We start from the raw sequence: 19647 nt of genomic DNA, 5'->3' as shown, positions 1-19647 counted from the left end.
AATTAGATCTTCCTTTAAACACTTTAAAAGTGTTTATTATCATTAGATTAGCTCAAGCAAAATCCTAAGTAGAACATGTAAATTACAGTAGAATATGTAATAGGTACACTTTTTTTATTTCTTTTCAGTTTAATACTGAAAGGTTTATATTATTTTTCCTAATTAATTTTATTCTGCTCTAAAAGGTGTGTGAACACATTAAGAGAAAATTATTTATATAGTACAATGAGCTACATACCAAAATTTTTAAATCCAAGTTTTCTCTTGGGTTTTACTATGTTGAAATAGCTAATTTCTATTTGATATTGAGGAAATAATGTGTGTAATGCATATAACTAATATGCATTCAAATCAAGTTTTAGTCAAATCAAGTGTTCACTACTGCTGCCCCTGCTGACCTTTTCCCGCTCTGTGATGTATGGGTCGTCTGGAAGGCTTGCAGGAGGATTTAATCTGATTCCTATCTTCCTCAGGAAATTTTTTGTGTACAGGTCACAATCTACAATCTTATATTTTCGGCCATAAAGGGTTATTTCTGTGTTGATATTGAAATGATACATAGTATAGAACTGATCCTCATGAGGAGATGGAAGTGGAATCTGCTGCCGTCGAACAATAGTTCCTGTAAAACAGAATAAATTCATGGAATAAGTAATATTGGCTTTAAGGATCCCAACAGAACTAAGTTTAGAGAAGAAAAAACCTGCCTTAGCAGGGAAAAAAGTATGACATCAAACTGAGCTTCCTTAAGGAGCATATGGAAAGTAGAGACAACAGAGGTGATTTGGGCTGATTGCTGGTCTGAAGCAAAGAATCCATCTCAAAAATACAGAGCCAGGACCTTACAACCCACAGTCTAATAGAACATTATCCAAAAAAGAAAGAAAGGAGAGAAGGAGAGAGGAGAAAAAAAGAGATATTTTAACTTTGACAAAGTAATCACATACTTAAATTTTCTTATTCATAATCTTTAAATGAAAGGACAGTTATCCTGACAGCATTGAATTTTATTACCTTTTGAAGATTAAACACATTAAAAGACAAGGAAACTGCTATTGACCTATCATCTATAAACTCTCAAATACATTGATGAAATGGGTGATGCTTCAAAAGTACTCATTGCTTGTGAGCAAGAGACTGAAGTATCTTTCATATGAGGAAAGGTTGAGAGAGCTGGGTCTATTCAGTCTGGAACAGGGATGACTTGAGGTGGGGAAAACCATCCAAGTTTATAGATACCTGATAGGAGGGAATGAAGAAGATGGAGCCATGCTCTTCTCCATGGTGTCCATTGACAGGATGAGAGCAAATTAAAAGATACAAAATTCCAGCTGAGCACACAAACCCACTTTTTTACTGTGAGGGTGATCAAATACTGGAACAGGCTCTCCAAAAGGGTTGCAGAGTCTCCATTCTTGGAGATATTTGAAACCCTAAAGGACATGGGCCTGCCTGGGCATCTGGCTCCAGCTGACTCTGTCTGCAGCAGGGGCATGGACTAGACAATCTTAGGGTATCCCTTCCAACATCAGTGATTTAGGGATACCACAAATATTTCAGAAATAATTTACAGGAATTTTAGAACCAATTTAAGGGGACCTGGGGAGAAAGGGGATAAAGAGAGGCAGAGCAGAAGTGAAAAAGATACCACTGTGTGCTTTGTTTGGCATTTGAAGGGCTTTGTTCCTAGGTTAGTCCATGGAAATTCTTTATTGTTCATCTCCCTATGGACTAATTTGTATTAAATACCTTTCTTTACTACATTATCAGAGTTATTTCTTAAGTTCTAATTCCTACAATGAAAACATATCCTTAATTTTTAAGGGGAATAAAGCAACAAACCAGATTTACTTTATGTTCTCATTAAAATAATTATTTAAGACCCATTCATCATCCTCATGTTCCACATGTTCCAAATCCAACATTCTGGTTACTGACCTTTGACTGTAAAATAAACTTTAACCTCTATCTGCTTAAACATATTAAACACCTATTTAGGGTGTATCCTCATGAAAGATGTTAGAAAATGTGGGAAACTGCACATTTTAATGGGATGTAAAACTGCATTGCATTAGCTTTAACAAAAACATATACTTTAAAATATTTTACCTGATTTTGGCTAATTCTTAGGTCAATCAACAGATAATGGGGTAAGTCAGAGCATGCAAATTCTGTTGAATCATCACTTTAATTAAAATATAATGGTTGATGATTTTCTAATATGAGGTGTTCTCAGAGATTATATTCATCTCAGATTTGGTGAATAAGCGTCAGCTTGTTTTTCATATCACTTTTAAGAGTGAAACACACATACCCATTTTGTTCTGAGGGAAAAGTAATTCTTTCCTAATGGAAAATGTCTTGTAAAGATAATATCTCTAGCAATCCTTTGCTTTTATTACGTATCACTGTGCCTGATGTACACATGTAGAGGGTACATTTCATAATGCTGAATCTGAAATTTAATAAAACCTGATCATCTGAGGTTAGGTCTCATAATTTTAAAATTGTTTTTCATTCTGGAAAATAGTAAATTTCATCTAGAAATTTGTTACAAGCTGTTGAAGGATCATCTGAATGTGCAGTTTTCAGGTTGCTTCAGGATGGATTGCTATTCCTGATGGTTCTTTGGCTGTCAGTTTATTGAGCAGGATATTCTACTGCATCACCAAGCACTGATTGCAATATTTACATCTGGTCAGCATAAAGCACAAAGCTCTGCTCTACCGTGCTCTTGGAAAGGGAGTAGAGGTACTGCTTTTCTCTGACAGTGGTGGTGGCACTGAGCTCCCACACCATAATTTGTAGCTTATCTTCTTTTCTCTTGGGACTTTGGATTATTTGGCAACCCCAGCAGCTGCTTAAGGAGATCTCACTAGTAGTGAAGGCCTTTTGACAACAAAGCTGGGCAGCAAATAATTTGGTCTCTTCTCTGTAGAAGAAATAAAATGGTACCCAGTTTCCTCAGCACAGCTCTCTGACTCTGCACAGCACAAGAGTGCATTAGAGAGAGGAGAGGAATGAGTAATACCTGAAGTTTGTACATGCTCTGCTTGCACAGAAAGGAGGAGAAGCCACCACTATTATTCCTGCAACACGAAGGGTTCATCCCAATAAACAAGGAGGCTTCTTACATTCACTTATTCTCCCTTCCAGAACATAGCAAGGTCATGATTTGGCCACCATCAAATATGGCAAAATCACAATTATTTCAAGGCCTCGGGGGAGGCTTAAACTCTTAGATAATCTGTTATATTGGAGGAGCTGATGCAACTTCACTTTCCCACTTGTACTTTCCTCTTCAGCCAGCCGGCCTTGGGAACACAGCCAGGAGGCAGCTCCACTCTCTTTTTCAGCTGGCTGACCTTGGGGAAACCAGCCAGCTGCTCCACTCTGCTCTGGCTTGCAGGGTCTGGATTGCACTGGAAGCTACAGCCAACCCCATGGGAATAGAAATGACCTTTTGATAATACAGTATCAGCCAGCCACAGTCCTGTTAACTGGGAATTATATGTACAAAACACTTGCAACTGCCATATCTAGCCTGGCTCTCTATAGGAGAATTTTTTTTTTATACTGAAAGAGTAATTATCATTCTGGTTATGGAAGAAGCATTTGGAGTTTGTTATGTGGTCAAATTTACCATCCTTCTCTCCTTATCTTGACTTGGGCCTTGTGCACTGTGATTGTCCTGCTGTTTCTTCCTTTGATTCTGGTTTCTCAAGTTCAAGGTCTCTGCATTCCCTCCTCAGTACAGATTTCTTCTAATGTTTCTAATATTTGCCAAATAGCAAGGCAGTATCCAAAATTAAATTAAGTTTAAGTTTCAGCTATTTAGTAGCAACCTTCTAAGTCCAAATTCATGTCAAAGTACAGCAGACAATTTCATAAAGCAGTTTTTAAAGTCACTGAAACATTTCCCAAAGATCATTTACTTCATTGCTTTGAGATTTTGATCAATGGTAAAAGAACATTTTCTGGCTTTTTTTTCTCTGAAGCCAATTTGTTTTAGTTTTGTAAAATCATAATTGAACTTAGAAATTCCTTTGACCGCTGTTCCTTCAGCAGATCTTCCAGCAATCTGTAACCCCTCCAAATTTCTTTCCACAAAACCACAAGCACTACAAAAGTACAATGGGAAACAACTGCATTTCTCCAGTCCCACCATTCATGAACACCCATTCAGACCATCAAAGTCTTATCTGTGGGTCATGGCACAAGCATTGGTAACCCCATGGCCTCAAGGCATTCACCAGCCAAGATAAGATCTGCCTTTAATCTACCCTGTCACAGCTCTACCTTCTCTGCAGGAAGGCTCTGGAAAACAGCCATTCCAGCTGTCTGATTTACATCTTTTTTGACAGGGCAAACATCCAAGTTAAGATGACCAGCACGTTCTGCCTTCAACAGTTCAATTCTACTTTATCCATCACTGGCTTTTGCTGTTCCTCCTTCACACAACCCCTTTCCTGCCACTGCAACTCTCCAATTCTTCACACAGACTGAGCCAATCCTGCTCCTGATGTCCCCACACTTTTTCTTCACAAACCTGTGCTCTTTTGTTCAGTGCAGTTTGCCTTTTAGCAACCCAAGGTCTCCTACAGCTGAATTCTCCTCTACAAATCTCTGGAATTTTAATTAACTGAAAAGCTGTATTTCAGCAGATGTGCAGAGTGCAGCATAATGGTCAAGATCCTGAACTTCAGTTCAGCTCCTCACCCTGTTTAGACTCTTTCTGTAAGATCATGGGTAAGTTTTCATTCCTTTGTGCTTCAGTTTACCAGCTTCACAATGCAGACAGTTACACTCCTGTTGTTCTTGGGCTTAAAAATTCCCAGCCAGGATAAAAAATATGAACAATGTAAGATAGATAGATAGATAGATACATAGATACGTAGATAGAATTAAAAGAGGAAATAGGACAATTCTTTATTGAAAATGGTAAGACTAGCAGTTAATGATTCAATATATATTTTTAAAAACATTGCTTTTGTGTTCAACAACAAATATCTACAGCCTTTAACATAATAGCTTTGTCATTGGTCTTCAATTACAGAGCAAGAAGTCAAACTCCAAGTGAGTAGAGAATCCTCTGATAGGTGTCTCCATCAACTCTTTCACTCTACATCATATTAATTTCTAGGACAACAAGAATATTTGTGTAGATGTTTATGATAAAGTATAGGCCCCACATCTGTGCATCAACTGTGAAGCCCAAGCACATTCCAAATAGTCCTTGGGCCTTTCAATCTACAGTTTTCCTTCCTTCCTAAGCACAACCAATACACAGAGCTTCCTTACCAGCCCAGGTACAGTGACAAATAAATTAAATGCACTTTTGAGATCCTGGAACATTTGATTTTAATCTGTCAGATTAATATGTTGCATATATATATATTTATCCCACAAAGTACTCCAACAATCTCATGGAGACTTTCAAAATATCCTTGAATGGAAGTCTGTGAAAATTTTTGTTTCTCTCTAATACCATTCAGTTAATTTTAGGTTCAGTATCAAAGGTGATTCCAACAATCATTAACAAAAGATACAACCAAGGAAACAGGAGGAAATTGTAGCCTTCCTGTCACTAGAGGAACAGGACTAGACTGCCAGGAACATTAGGGTTGAAGAGGCAGCCTGCACCACCCATAGTACAAAGACAATGAAAATAACTCCTTCAAAGGAATCAGCTTTGAATTTGCTTGATCCTGCTCTGAAGAACCTGGCTTCAACCTTCTCTCTCAAAGGCATCACCTCTGACTCTCTGTACTTCCTTTGTCAGTGGACATTTACTCTAAAGCACAAACCCCAGAGGCAGCTGCTCCCACTCTTGGGGCACACAAGGAAAACCTAAACCCGATGATGTCTCCCACATCTTACATATGGGTGCAGGGTAGGGGTAAGGGAAAGAGCCCAAACATGAGAAAGCACTTGTCCAGGTAGGAGCAGGACGAGGTTTCATTGCATTCAATTTCAGTCCCTGTTGATGACCCTACAAAACTTCTGGCAAGAACTACTCAACACAGGGACAGCAGCACCTGAAGTACCGGTTTAAGAGATTCACAGGCAATTTTATCCCAGTCCTAACAGTAATGATGCACATAACACCTTTAAATATTATCTTACTCTGTAGACAGAGAAACTGATAGCATCTGCTGATCTGGGAAAATAATAGAGTAGTTAAATGGTTAACTTATCTTTGAAAATTGCTGTGCTAAGAATTTATAAAATGTACAAAACATCTTTGGGGACTGGGAGGTGCAGTCATCCCAAGACATCCTGCTTCTCTGGATTATATCCCTTGAAAACTTTTAATTCTGGCAGTGACCCATAAAGACCAAGAAGCAGCAGCTGTGTTCCCCCTCTGCAACAGGATGTTGACTGCTAGATCACATTTTCTTAATATAAACCAAGTCCAATAATACCCCAGTAAATCAGCACAGTAAACCCTCCTCCTGAAGTCCTCAGACTGGTCCCAGTGCAGGGATGTGACACTGAGGCAAGGCACCTTCTCAACTTAAGAGGCATCAAAGAAGAATTACTGTGCCAAAAGCACTTTAATCATAAAAGAACCAAAAAGCAGAGACACAAAAGACTCTTGTCTTCAATAATGGCAGAGACACTGGAGTAGCACAAGAACAATTACAGAGCTGCTGCCACAGAACTCCCGTCAGTGCCAAGATGGGAGGAGCCAGGCTCAGGGACGGCGATCTAGAACACAAATTGTTTTTGCAGAAGCGACACAACACTGACAAAGACTTACCATCATATGATTTTAAATTACTACATTAGAGAAAAAATTGTATTATTGAGTAGGGGAGAGGATTCAGCCTTATATAACCCACATCTTGAGAAACTAAGACAATAAAAATGTTCACATCATTCTCTGTAACAAGAAAATTCAGTTACACCTGTGCATTTCCACCCCACTTTAGCTATAAGAATTCACATTATATATCCTTTGGAATGGACCAGGACCGTACTGAAGAGAGATATAAAGGGGAGAAAAAAGGGTGCCAATAAAAACAGATACCTTGATTTATGCCACTATTTTTCACTATGGGCTCAATCACTTGAATTGTATCGTCTTCAGGGTAGAAATATATTTTACAGTGTCTGATTCTATACAGCTCTTGATTTTTGTCAGGCACTTCTTCTTCAAAATAGGCATCAAAACACAACACCTATTAAAAACAATAAATAAATATAAAGCAGCAAAATCCCCAACACTTGCAAAATATGTCAAATAAACTTGTATAAGTAACTAAATGTATGGATTTCAGGAGGTAGATTTATTTCTCAGAAATGTAAGACTAGAAATCCACATTAAAGCACATAAATTTAAAATTCTTTGCTTGGCATTTTTATTATCACAACATCTAAGCAGAGATGAAACTCTAAAGTAAAGAAATAAATCAAATACAAAACTATCAGCAGGTTGCTTGGAAAATTTTCCAAACAAAGCATTTTTGATAACACAATGACCTGCCTAGGTACTGAAGCAAATTTTAGACTGCTATTCAGTGAATTACTAGAAAATATAGTACATGATGACAGCAATGGCTTTACCATCAAGCTAAGTGGAAAGAGTTCTTTTTAAGCAGATCCTGCAAGTGTTCAAATGAATGGTACTGAAGACTATCAGATAGAAATGACGTTTTTCAGGAGGCACTTGCAGCTTTGTGATATTGGCATTTCAAAACTTCCCTGCTTCTGCAGTTCAGTGAGTGGAGAAATCTCACAGAGTGTAGCAACTTCTCTCCATGCTCTCTAGCAATAGCAATGATGCAAAAAAAACCAAACCCTTCACAGGGTAGGTGCTCACTGGCCCTCATACCTGGAGATCCCAGCTCAAACTCAGAGACAATTACACAAATTTTGCACTTCTTGGTATTGGTTTTTAACCATCAACACCAACGTTAAGGGAACGTGAGAGATGCATTTACTCCCAAGTGCATTATCTAGCAGGATGCTTGGTTTAGTAAGTATGTGCAGGAAGGCACTAATTAAAACAGGTTTCCATCCTGTCCCTCCAATGCATTTGGGTCAAATCACTGTTAATTTACACTTTATTTTCCACACTGATTATATTTAATAAATGAAATTACCTTTACTCTTGATTCACAAGACAACCTGAAGCACTGAAAAACAAACAATTTAGCTGTCCCTATGTTTCAACAAGCATCTAGCAGAGGATGAGTTGGAAATGTTTGAAATCTGATAAGCCGGCTGAGTTCCCTGCATGACAGACACTGGTTAATAGTGTGCACTCCTTTTGCACGTGCCTTTGGGAATCTCAAAGTGCCTCCATGAGTACTGATGGCAGAGATTTTATAACACCTCATACACAAGAACAACCTCCTTTTTTACATCTGGAAAGAGAGAAGTAGCAGCTTGCCCTGAGCACACAAGAGCCATCCTGTGTCCTGCTCAGACTTCTCTCAAGCAGGTTAACTGCAAGATGAGAATAATTCTATTTCCAGAAATTATTTCAGAGGCTCAGATCCCACTGATTTTTGGCAACCATTGAAGAGTATGACAGACACATTTCTGACATCAACTTTCCTGCACTGTGATCCTCCACCACTAGAAAAATAATATTTAAATTATAACCAAATGACATAACCATTACCTGTTAAACCTGATGGCATTAGATCTTCACACAAAGGAATCTAGAAAACTCAGTTATACTTTGTTTAATTAGTACACTATGCAAGTTTCTGAACAATGTATAGACTTGAAAATAAATTTAAAAATTAATACTTGCCCACATTTTTAACTGTGGATTTCACTGTTTCATGTATCAAGCACAAAAACACTGGACAAAATATGTGACATACAAAAAAGGCAACACAAACTGTCAACCTTGAACATGTCTTCCTCCTTCCAATTGTCTAAACACTGGTGTAGAGTTCCATTTTTGGTGCCCAAATGATCTTTCCTGGCCTCCAGCTGCTTTTCTAGAACGACCAGGAGCCCTGTATAAATCTCCTGAACACTCCAGGGGACATAAAAGGTACTATGGTAGAACCACTGCATCCCAGTCTGAACATCCTGGGCTTCAACTGACAAGGACCAGAATTTCACTCCTCATCCAGCTGCTGATAAGCCATGAAATCACTGGAGACATGGAAACTTCTGCATCCTCTTGTCCTTATTCTGACAGTCCCACTAGAATAGGGACATTTGATGAACATACTGTTCAAGAGCTCTGTTTCACCACTAACTGTTCTTAATTTTGTCAGTGATCTCTTCTGAGAACAGTTGTCTCATGAGACACGAGCCAGGCAAAGCAGTCTGTTTGCACAGAACTCCAAGCTCAATCACATCCTTAATACACTGGATTTATTTCTTTCTCTGAGCACACACCTATGCCCTGGTTTATCCCATTTGAAGAGTTTGTGCAAGTTCTTTTGCACTCACACTTTATTCTCTTTAGAACCTTATCAACATGCTAGTGTGTGACTGAAATATATGCAGCACCCAACTGTAATTTTGCAGATCAAAGCAGATGATTTGGGAAGCGTGAGGAGGGGAAGGAACAGAAATGAAGATGACTTACTTTTCATTTTGGAGCAAAGTTAGTCTTAAAAATACTCAAAATGTAACACTTCCTAACTTGAGTCTCATCTGCAGTACAGAACTACAAAGTTCCCATCCCCACTCCTTAAAAAATTAAGTGTTACCTATGAAAACCAAAAATACCAAATAAATAAAATATTGAATAAGCTCTGTAGCACTTTGCAAAGTGCCACAAAGTTTCCCTGGCACCTGTGGTAGTCAAATTATAAACATAATTTCAATCCCAGGAGGCCGTGTGTGTGTCCTTAATCGTAGAAGAAATTAAATTTACACCTGTTTCCTATTAGGCAGGTGAAATTACTAAGACTACTTTTCAGCCTACTTAATAATGAAGTTTTTTTTGTGCCTGTCCTTCTTCCAGTTACTATGGTACTATTGAAGGTCAGGAGCCAAAGTGGGTAGAATTTTAACAGCTTACATTTTAAAAGATAAACACCCACTCAAACCATTTTTCATTAAGTGCATTCTGCTGAGTCCCAAACTGCAGCACTGGAGGACAGAACTGCATTCCAGGCTCTTAACTGGGGGAGCTAAATTAGTTGGATAAGTACCCTGTAACAATCTGCCATTAATTCAAACCCATGAGCCCTCCAGAGGCCAATTCTGAACTGCAAACTCCTGTCCTGGACTGCCCTGTGGATGCACAGGTGGATTAGACCAGAAATGGCCAAAGGCCAGCAAGCTCCTCTCACCAGCCAAGGCCAGGACCTGATGCCCACTGGAAGATCTCTCTGCCTCTTACTGAACCCCTTGATTCCACAGACTTGGATCCAAGGCCTGAGGAGGCAATATACCCCTCTTTGTTCCAAGAAGGGAGTAGGAAAAGCAAGTCCAGGTCCAGCTGAAGCCTCAACACCTGGGCACACTGGACCAGGTCATAGCCAAGCATGGTGCTCTGTGAGTAATACCAGGGATCTCAGGGGCAAAGCCAACCAAAGGCACTGAGCTGTTCAAACACTTCACATTTTCTTGTTGTGCTTCTGCTCTGCCAAAGATGAATGTGTAATTGTACTCCAATTACCTGCATGGCTTCTCTTTTAAAGCAAAAATTATGAGATTTGCCTTTCTTCCCAGTATTTAAATACCATAATCATTTAGTCATGCAACATTTCTGTGATCTGCTGAATGATTCCTTTTTCTAGATCATTTTCCTTCCCTGATTGTAGTCTTTTTGCTTTAGAAATAAAACATCTCTAAGTAGAATTTAATGTGAATTTAAACATGGCAAGCAACAACAACATGCTACAAGATTTCTGTCATCATAAGTTACATTTATTTGTTAACTCTCTAACTTTAAAGGTGTCACTACATTCCCACAAAATAAAACAAACAAACAAAAAGCAAAAAACTAACCAAACTAAAACAAACAAGTAAAAAAAAACCCCTAATTTTAAATTTTTTAATTGCTGTGTCTATCAAATATACTCAATTACACAATAAAAAATCATAAAGAAGTCCAGAACAGGACTTTGAGCATACAAATAAGATGACATGAGTGAATCCCAAGCATGTAGCACTCCACTGAGTTTAATGATTCCCAAGTGCCCATGCACACTTTCTCCTGGACTGGGATTTCCCTTACACTCATTCTTACCAGACTGCCAAGCAATTCCCTTAATGTCATCATTTTCAGTAAAAAGGTATATGCTGCCCACTCCCTTATTTTTGTTAAATCCTGTGGGAGATGTATTCCAAGACAGAAACATTTTTATATATTTCTGTATGGCATGACATATGTTTATATTAATTGTCCAATATATTAACATAATTTAAAAAAATACCCACTACCACTCTTTTTGTCTATCTAGCAGCTTTTTTTGCATGCACAAAATAATCTTCTCAAATATCTAACTAATGGAATTTCACCCTTATACTCTGTCATATTGTAGCTATTCATTAAAAAAAAAGGTTTTCTACATACCTGCTTGTCAAATGCTATCCAAGAAGGAGGACTGCTTCCTATTGCTTCAGGAAACACACTGTTGGTAATTTTCAGGGTCTGACCAGGTAACAGCTCACCTCCTATTCCAGGTTTATTGTCAAACAGCATAGGAACATTATTGGCGTATCCACAGAGCTGTGATTTGTGGAACTTTTCTCCCCCAGTCTGTCAAAAATGCAGAAGAAAAAGAGAAAAAAAATTTCTGTGTGCTTGTTTTTAAATCCAGAATAGCTGACGATCCAGGCAAGGAAGATTAATCATGCAAAAGTTTCTTTATATTTACTTTACATACAGACTCTAAAAACCTGTAAAAACTGGAATGCTGTGAGTGAAGTGACATTTTTCAGTGGTCAATTTGCCAGTCTTATAGATAAAAATGGAATAATATGCCAGTAATTTACCTAGGCTGAGAGACTGGACAGTACTAGATGTTTACCCCCCACACTCCTTCCCTGCAATAAGGACTCAGGTACGTGGTAGGGAAAGAATCAAGTCACTCTCAAGAACTGTTGTGAAAGGAAAAAGGGAAAGGCCTTTTCTACAGCACTCCAGAGGACAAATGGAAACAGTTCAGCAGCACTCAGAGAACAGCCTGCTCTCGTTATTCATGTCAAAGATCTTATTTACACTTGCATCCCTGAGTCAAAATAAATCCCTCTGTACTAGAATACACTTGAATTTTGGGAGGATGGACCTGAAACAAAAGGCAGACATTAATTCCATCTGGGAGTATTTCAAAAGAAGATCTCTGTAGTGATTCCTCTGTATTATTACTAATTATTCAGGCAATTAAAGATGGAGTGCTTAAAAATATAGGAACAACCAATAGCAAAGAAAACCACCTTCCCCACTCGAATTTCTTGGCTGAAGCTGGAACCAGTGTTCAAGTGACACAGAAAAGCTTCTGGGCTCACATAAATGTCACTCCTGTCTCTGGGAATGTCCCTCCTAATAGGCTGCCTGCTTTGCTGGCCAGTTCCCTGCACTGGAGGCAGCTGGTGTGAGCTGGGCTTGGGCAGAATCCCCTCATGACTCCACACATCAGTCTTGTAGAAGAGAACAGGGAAATAGGAAATACCAATGGAAAACTCAACTTCCTTCCATGAGCAGCAATCTGACTTGTTAGCTCCTCTCACTCTGCTATTCTTCCCTTTCTTGCCCTCCCAAATCCTCAAAATACTTGATATGGCTAAGCAGAGAGGGCACCCTGCACTGCTCCCTGGCACATCCATGAAGGGGAGAGAGGCTCTCAGAGCTGTGCCCTCCCTCACCTGGGACTGGGGGAGCATGAAGGAAGATGAGGCTGAAGTGGGAGGAACTAATGTTATGGGTGAGAAAAGTAAAGGTAGAGGAAAAGGCTGGACAGCAAAATTTTTCACAGCAGCACCCAGGCAGGATGTCAGTAGAGTAGCAGAGGGACAAAATTGCTTCCCCACTCCATTTGGAAGACTGGGCATCATTGCTTATCACATGCATATGTGTAAAGCACTACTCCCTCAGAAGGTCTAAGTTAATATCATAAATCAGAAAATGGTATAAATAGTTCTTTTCATGATGGCAACTTTCAAGTGCTCCAAGATAACGTAACCCACTCCCAGCAGAGCAGTTCTGGGAACAAGTGCAAGCAGTAAAACCTGAAAGTACTCAAGCAGCTATTTCATTCTGCCAGTATGAAGGAGTGAGGTATCTGAAAGGCAAGGAACCATCCCCATGGCACAGAACTATCAACCCCAGTCTGTAGGAACTCCTGCACATTGGGGATCACAGTCTGAACTGTTCACCTGCCTCCAGGTGCTCCAAATCCAATGGCACAAGACAGAGCGCTGCTGACACAAACTACCCAATCACTGCTTTAGCTTAACCTCACTTAAAATCCTTTTGCACACTACTTTTGCAAGGACAGCAGTAAGAAAAAGAATACTTACTATTTTTACAAATCATTATTTTTAATACCATGATAATCAATGGCTATATCCTTGCTTAGGTTACAAAAAGCTGAGCTAGCCAGTACCCTTTGAAACAGTTATTGCAAAGGAATAAGGTTCACATACTGGGGTCAGAAACAATCAGAGCTATGAAAGTACATCCCCAAAGGAGACACTTTAAAGGTAACCAGCTTTTTGAACAAAGGTAGATAAAAGAGCATGCAGAAAGTATCATAATTTAAAGAATAATACAAAGGCAACAGAAACTTACTGTTCAAGATATAACTCAAGAATAAGAGTTATTGAATAAAAGAGAAAATCAATAAAAGGAAGTGCTTGTATGCAGACTGGGAGCTCATAGGTCCCCCTACCATAGAGCATTGCTCTAGCCAGGAATTTAACCAGACACATTTGCAGGAATGATGCCCAAAATTAAATATTTTATATCAGCACAGCTTTGTGAGCTGTGATATAAAATGTCATGCTTCAGTGTGAACACTGACATTTAGGTATCACAAGCAGAGCTTCATGTGGTCATCCCACCTCTCCCACAAGAAGTGAGGACAGGTTCTCTCCTGGAATCTGGAACAGCCAGGCACTGACAGGGGCTGGCACCTGCTTTGTAACACATTTGCACTAGGGATGGTTTCTTCTCTCTCCTTTGGCTGCTACTCAACTTCCTTTTGTTTCTTTTTAAAATAATTTTGTTCCTCTGTAAGCTGAGAAAGAGCTGAGGAGAAGTCATAAAGGAAGGGAGCTTTCTGCATTTATCAGTTCAAATGTACAATAACTACAGTCAAGCTGAATTTTAAAAGGGAATTTTCTAGGCAGAAATATCTGATTTATACTGAAGGTGCTACAGAACAGATTCACTTTCACAGCAAGTATTTAATTATTTTCTCTCTATTACCAAAGCATGTGTTAGGGAGAAAGGCACAGTTAGTGAAGCACAGTGAGGGTGGCAGTTTTTCTGAGCAAAGGAAAGCTTTTCATGTCCTCAAACTTCTTCTAGAAGCATTTACTGTTCATAAGTTTTTGGGGTTTAGCAGCAAAAGTATGGCAAAGTGTTCATCAAAGTCATCCAGGTCTGACTCTGCTGGAATTTCCAGAATTTAGGGCTAAAATCACAATATCCTTACAATTTGATATGAAAAATATATGACAAAACAGTTTCAATTCTGTTAAGAATCTTTTGTGTCATTCCTGTAACTTTTTAGGATTTGACAAAAAGACTATTTTAGATTCCTAATCATACAATTACTTTTCCCCTTCTTCCAAAAAGCACCTAAATCCATAGACAAAACAATCTCTTCTCAAAATCTGCACAGTTATTTCTTTAAAAAAAAAACAGAACAACAAAAATAGAAAGTTTAAGAAAAAGATTTGTTATAATTGAGGATCACAAAAGAGAAAAACCATTTGGGAAATTTCAGCTAATGAACTCAGACCACATCTTGCCTAAAACAGTGACAGAACACGCTACCTCCACATTGAACAACCTCCAACAGAAATCTTTCAGAGAGCAGGGAAAGAGCTTGAACGTATCTGCTGTACTAATGCACCTCAACTGAACAGGCTGGGGATCTGCTGAACAAAGCTGGACATTTCCTGTGTGGTGAGCCTGGAAAATATTGAGGATCCACTCAATAGCGACTAATACAAAGGTCAGGGTTCTCTGACTGCAGCTCTTTGCAAACTCAGTCCCTGCAGTCCTCGGGGAATGCTGTCTCGTGCTGGCTCCGTCTTGCTCTGTAATACAGTCACAGCAAACTCCCCAGGGAGCTACACATTCCAGCTGAACCAAACACGGCTGAAAATCTCCCAGCACAGCAGCTGGGAGCCCCTCAGTGAGTGCCCAGAAGCCACATTTTTAACTCAGTCCCAAAGGGAGCTATGGCAGGAGTGGCAGCACAGTTCTGTACCCAGTATCTGTCTGTAATTCCCACCTTGAGAACAGCAGCTGCACCGTGGATGTCCTGCTCAAACCCTGTATCAGGATGAACTGTGGCATTTCTGAACTATTCTAGGCTGCTGATAAAGTCTCCTGGCTGCTTCAGCTAAGTGATAGAAATAAATGCCAATGCTACACACCGTGCCAGTCAAATTCATGTGACTGATTTCCAACTCTTTTATCACCCCCTGCTTGCTGCAGAGGTCTCAGGGTGTTCAGGGGTTAAGTGGTACTGGCAAAGAAGGAATGCCCTATGACATTGTTGCCAGCAACTCTGGTGCCACTCTAAAATCATCAAGAAAGATTAATCAACACCAATAGTGTGGATGAGTACAGGAAAGGCATGGATCTATTGCAGCAGGTCCAGAGGAGGGCCAGAAAAATTAGCAGGGGGCTTGAGCACCTCTCCTATAAGGACAGGCTGAGAGAGTTGGGGTTACTCAGCCCAGAGAAGAATCCCAGGGAGACCTTACTGTGGCCTTTCTTTAAGGGGGAATATAAGAATAATAGGGACACACATTTTAGCAGAGCCTGTTGCAACAGGATAAGGGGCTATAGTTTTAAGTGAAAGGAGAGCTGATGCAGGTTAGGTATAAGGAGGAAATTTTTAACAATGAGGGGGGTGAAACACTGGGACAGGTTGCCCAAAGAGGTGGTGTATGTCCCATTCCTGGAAACATTCATGGTCAGGCTGCCCTGAGTAACCTGATCTAGCAGGTGTCCTGCTCATGGCAGGGGGATTTGCCTGGATGACCTTTAAGGCCTTTTCCAGCCCAAACCATTCTGTCATTCTGTGATTTCCTGGAAGGAAAAACAACGGATGGATCAAGGAAAGGGCCCAAAATGCAGCCATAAGGGGCAGCCACAGGAAGATTCAGGTTTGGGGGCTGTGAACAGACAGAGATCTGGGGGAGCAGGGCTGAAGGGCAGGAGGTAGTGGAAGGGGTTCAGGGAAAGATGGCCAGGGAAAGAAGGGCCAGAAGGCACAGTTATTTATAAAGAGGCTGGCAAATGTTCTTGATCAAGAAAAACTAATGACCTGTTTTGTGGGTTACAGAGCAGCAGAAAATATGTCAGGCAGGAAACACAGAGATGGCGACAGTAGCACAGCTGAGGGGAATTCCAAGCAATAAACAAGGAAGATGTGGAATTTCTACTGTGCCACTAAAGTTTTCAACAGAATTTTTTGCAGTTTTTCAAGGATGTTGTTTCCCCCTGAGATCTATAAACGTATTGTCCAATTCTCTAAGAAATGTCATGGAGGATTGTTACACAGAATTTTCTGTCTGAGAGGGATTTCAAACATCAGGCAAGAAAATATCCTGGTCATCCAGCACTTGGCAAATCTGACCCATATGAATACGTGTTTCTCACCCTCCTTTTTGCTGCTGACATAGGCAAGGACATCAATCCAGTACCATAAGGAGCAGCCATCCCTGACACGGTCCAGGCTCCAAATGCACAACCTTTTTCTTGCAGTAATAGAGAAAACCTTTTATATGCTGTGTTTCCACCAGGTGCTCAAAATACCTGTATTGTTAAATCTCCTCATCACCCACAAACAAAAAATCACAGGCACTGCTGATGAGCAGCTGATCTTTGGACTTCTGCTTTCAAAGTGAAGGGGGTTTTTTTATGAATGGACTTCTGTGTACACAAACTACTGTAATTTTGATTTTGAACACTACCCTAAAGCTCTGATTTTCTGGAGGCAGCCCAGCCACCTTATTAAACACATCCAAGGTAGACAGAAGACACATGTACTCCCCTTCCATGCCTTTTGTGTGTCTACAGATGAGGCAGGTGGAAGCATTAGGAGTAGAGACAAGAGAATTTCACTAGGAGCTGTAACAGTAATAAGTGGAATTAATACCCTTAATTATAAACCAAAGGCTGATAGGAACAACAATCCCCTGTCCCTTGGGCATCCTTCTTCAGGGAATGTTTTGCCACTGTTGTTTCTGTGGAGTAAGTGATGCTGGTGATGTTCACAGTCCTGGCAGGTGGAAACAATTTCTTCTTTTTCAATATATCTATAGCAGTGATACCTTTTTTTTCCTTTAAATGTGTTATTCCCAGCCTCTCATTTGTGCAGGTGAGTTGTCATTATTAACTCCATTGTTTCAAGGACTGACAGAAAGTGCAATGTGGAGCCCTAACAAGGGTCTAACCATGGTTTTATAATGTTGTCTTGTGGCACTTTGTGACAGCTCCCACACCTTTAGTTCTCGTAACATACTCACTGTACCCACTTCAGCATGGGGTGCTCAACACTCTCTGTCAGTAACTCTTCCCAAGCATGTGAAGTTAAATTAAATCAATTAAGTTAAATTGAAGTTTGGAGAACAAGAAACCACAGATATCCCTGAGCTGAACTATTCTGCTTCCACCCAGCCAGGTACCAATGGCACACATATATTCCAGGGCTGCTGATACACCCACTGAGCAGCCACCTCAAGTGTTACACACACAACCAATCCTTAACAAAACAAATCTCAATTCAGCAAGAGACTGAGTATTCACCACCAGACCTTTTTTTTATACCCCTTCCAAAACAACAGCATCCAGCTGTTTCCAGGGAAGATGCCTGAAAGATCCTCACTGTCTTTAGGCTGGGCTTGCAAGAGGTCCTGTTTGCACACACCTGTGCAGTGCTGACACACAGTGAAGCTGGAAGTCCACATATTTCAACAGTTTCATGCTCCCTGCACCTGGGCAGCTTTGTGTCTATCTCTTTTCTATCATAGAACTATAGAATGGCCTGTGTTGTAAGAGACCTTAAAGATCATTCAGTTCCATCCCCCTTTTCATGGCTAGGGACACCTTCCACCAGACCAGGTTGCTCAGAGCTGCACCCAACCTGGTCTGGAACACTTCCAGCAGTGGGGTATTGACGTGTTCTATGGGCAACCTTGGCCACAACGTGCTTATAGTGTGAAAACAAAAGATTCTCTTCCAGGTATTTTAACATTTTTAAGAATGTTAAAATACATTGTTTCATTTGCCTCCTGAAGGCACCAGCTACAGTGCTGTGCAGAAATTCTGCCTTACAGACTTGCACTGCTTCATACTACAGAGTGTGTTCATCAAATTCCTAGCTATCCTTGATGAAAAATTTTGAAGTAGTGATGGCAGCCTTCTCTTTTGTTTGCTGTGATAAAATTACCATCTTGTCTATTTAGCCTGTATTAATAGTACTGGCAACCCTGAAACAGCACATCAGCATCCCTGTCACTGCCCTCTCTAGCAAAGCTTTTTTTGGTTTATGTAGAGGGCATCTGTCTCTCCCTGTTTAGCTCTATTAGAACTGCAACAAGAGCTCAGACTGCCCCAAAGCAGTTACCAGATCACAGCAGCAGTGAGATTAGAAAAGATCTCTGAAACCATCGAGTGCAACCTGTGGCCGATCACCACCGTGTCACCCAGCCCATGGCCCTGAGTGCCACATCCAGCCTTTCCTTGAGCACCTCCAGGGACGGTGGCGACTCCACCGCCTCCCCGGCCAGCCCGTTCCCATGCCTAATCAGCCTTTCTGGGAAAAACCTCCTCCTGGTGTCCAGCCTAAACCATCCCCGGTGTAGTTTAGCCTCAGCTCCGCCCGTCCTGCCGCACAGTACCCGCACGCCGCCGCTGAGGCCGGACCCGCTCAGCGCACCAGGCCGCCTCGCCTCCAACTGCGGGGCCGGCAGTAACGGCCCCGCCCCGCCCGGGACCGCCCCGGCACGGCCCCCGCGGCCCCGGAGCTCCGGGGCAGGGCAGGAGAGTGGGCAGCAGAGCGGGCTGGAGGCTGCCCGAGCGGGCTGGAGGCTGCCCGGGCGGGCACTCACGTTGCGGCGGCGGGAGAAGCCGGGCAGCAGCGGCAGCGCCATGGCCGCCCCTCAACCGCTGCCGCTGCCCGGAGACCGCGCGGCCTGACGTCATGCGGCCGTGACGTCACTGGGCGGGGAGGGGCGCGCGGGAACCGCGGGGGCTTATCCCGAACCGATCCTTCCCGAACCGCTCATCCCGAACCGACCCTTCCGAACCGACCCTTCCGAACCGCTTATCCCGAACCGATCCTTCCCGAACCGATCCTTCCCGAACCGATCCTTCCCGAACCGGCCCTTCCCGAACCGCTCATCCCGAACCGATCCTTCCCGAACCGCTCATCCCGAACCGATCCTTTCCGAACCGACCCTTTCCGAACCGCTTATCCCGAACCGACCCTTCCCGAACCGACCCTTCCCGAACCGATCCTTTCCGAACCG

At 41.4% G+C, this 19647-nt stretch overlaps 1 protein-coding gene across 3 annotated transcripts in view; it reads right to left on the bottom strand.

Moving 5' to 3' along the window:
• Positions 1-19396, bottom strand: part of EFHC2 (EF-hand domain containing 2) — a 57824-nt gene extending 38428 nt beyond the window's left edge. The window contains exons 1-4 of one of the 3 annotated variants that reach the window (XM_015622701.3): positions 19018-19396; positions 11504-11689; positions 7034-7184; positions 399-622 (exon numbers count right to left, since the gene is read on the bottom strand). In XM_015622701.3, the coding sequence (XP_015478187.1) occupies positions 399-622; positions 7034-7184; positions 11504-11689; positions 19018-19269 (813 nt within the window). In that variant the 5' untranslated portion in view covers positions 19270-19396. The remainder of the gene's footprint in view (positions 1-398; positions 623-7033; positions 7185-11503; positions 11690-19017) is intronic. The other 2 variants (XM_015622521.3, XM_015622609.3) reach the window with 2 other exon arrangements.
• Positions 19397-19647: the final 251 nt, after the last annotated feature.

Source organism: Parus major, chromosome 1 (genome assembly GCF_001522545.3).
Source record: "Parus major isolate Abel chromosome 1, Parus_major1.1, whole genome shotgun sequence".
NCBI classification, from domain to species: domain Eukaryota; kingdom Metazoa; phylum Chordata; class Aves; order Passeriformes; family Paridae; genus Parus; species Parus major.
Note: the sequence above shows the minus strand (reverse complement) of the source record. Positions and strands in the feature narration are given on the sequence as shown.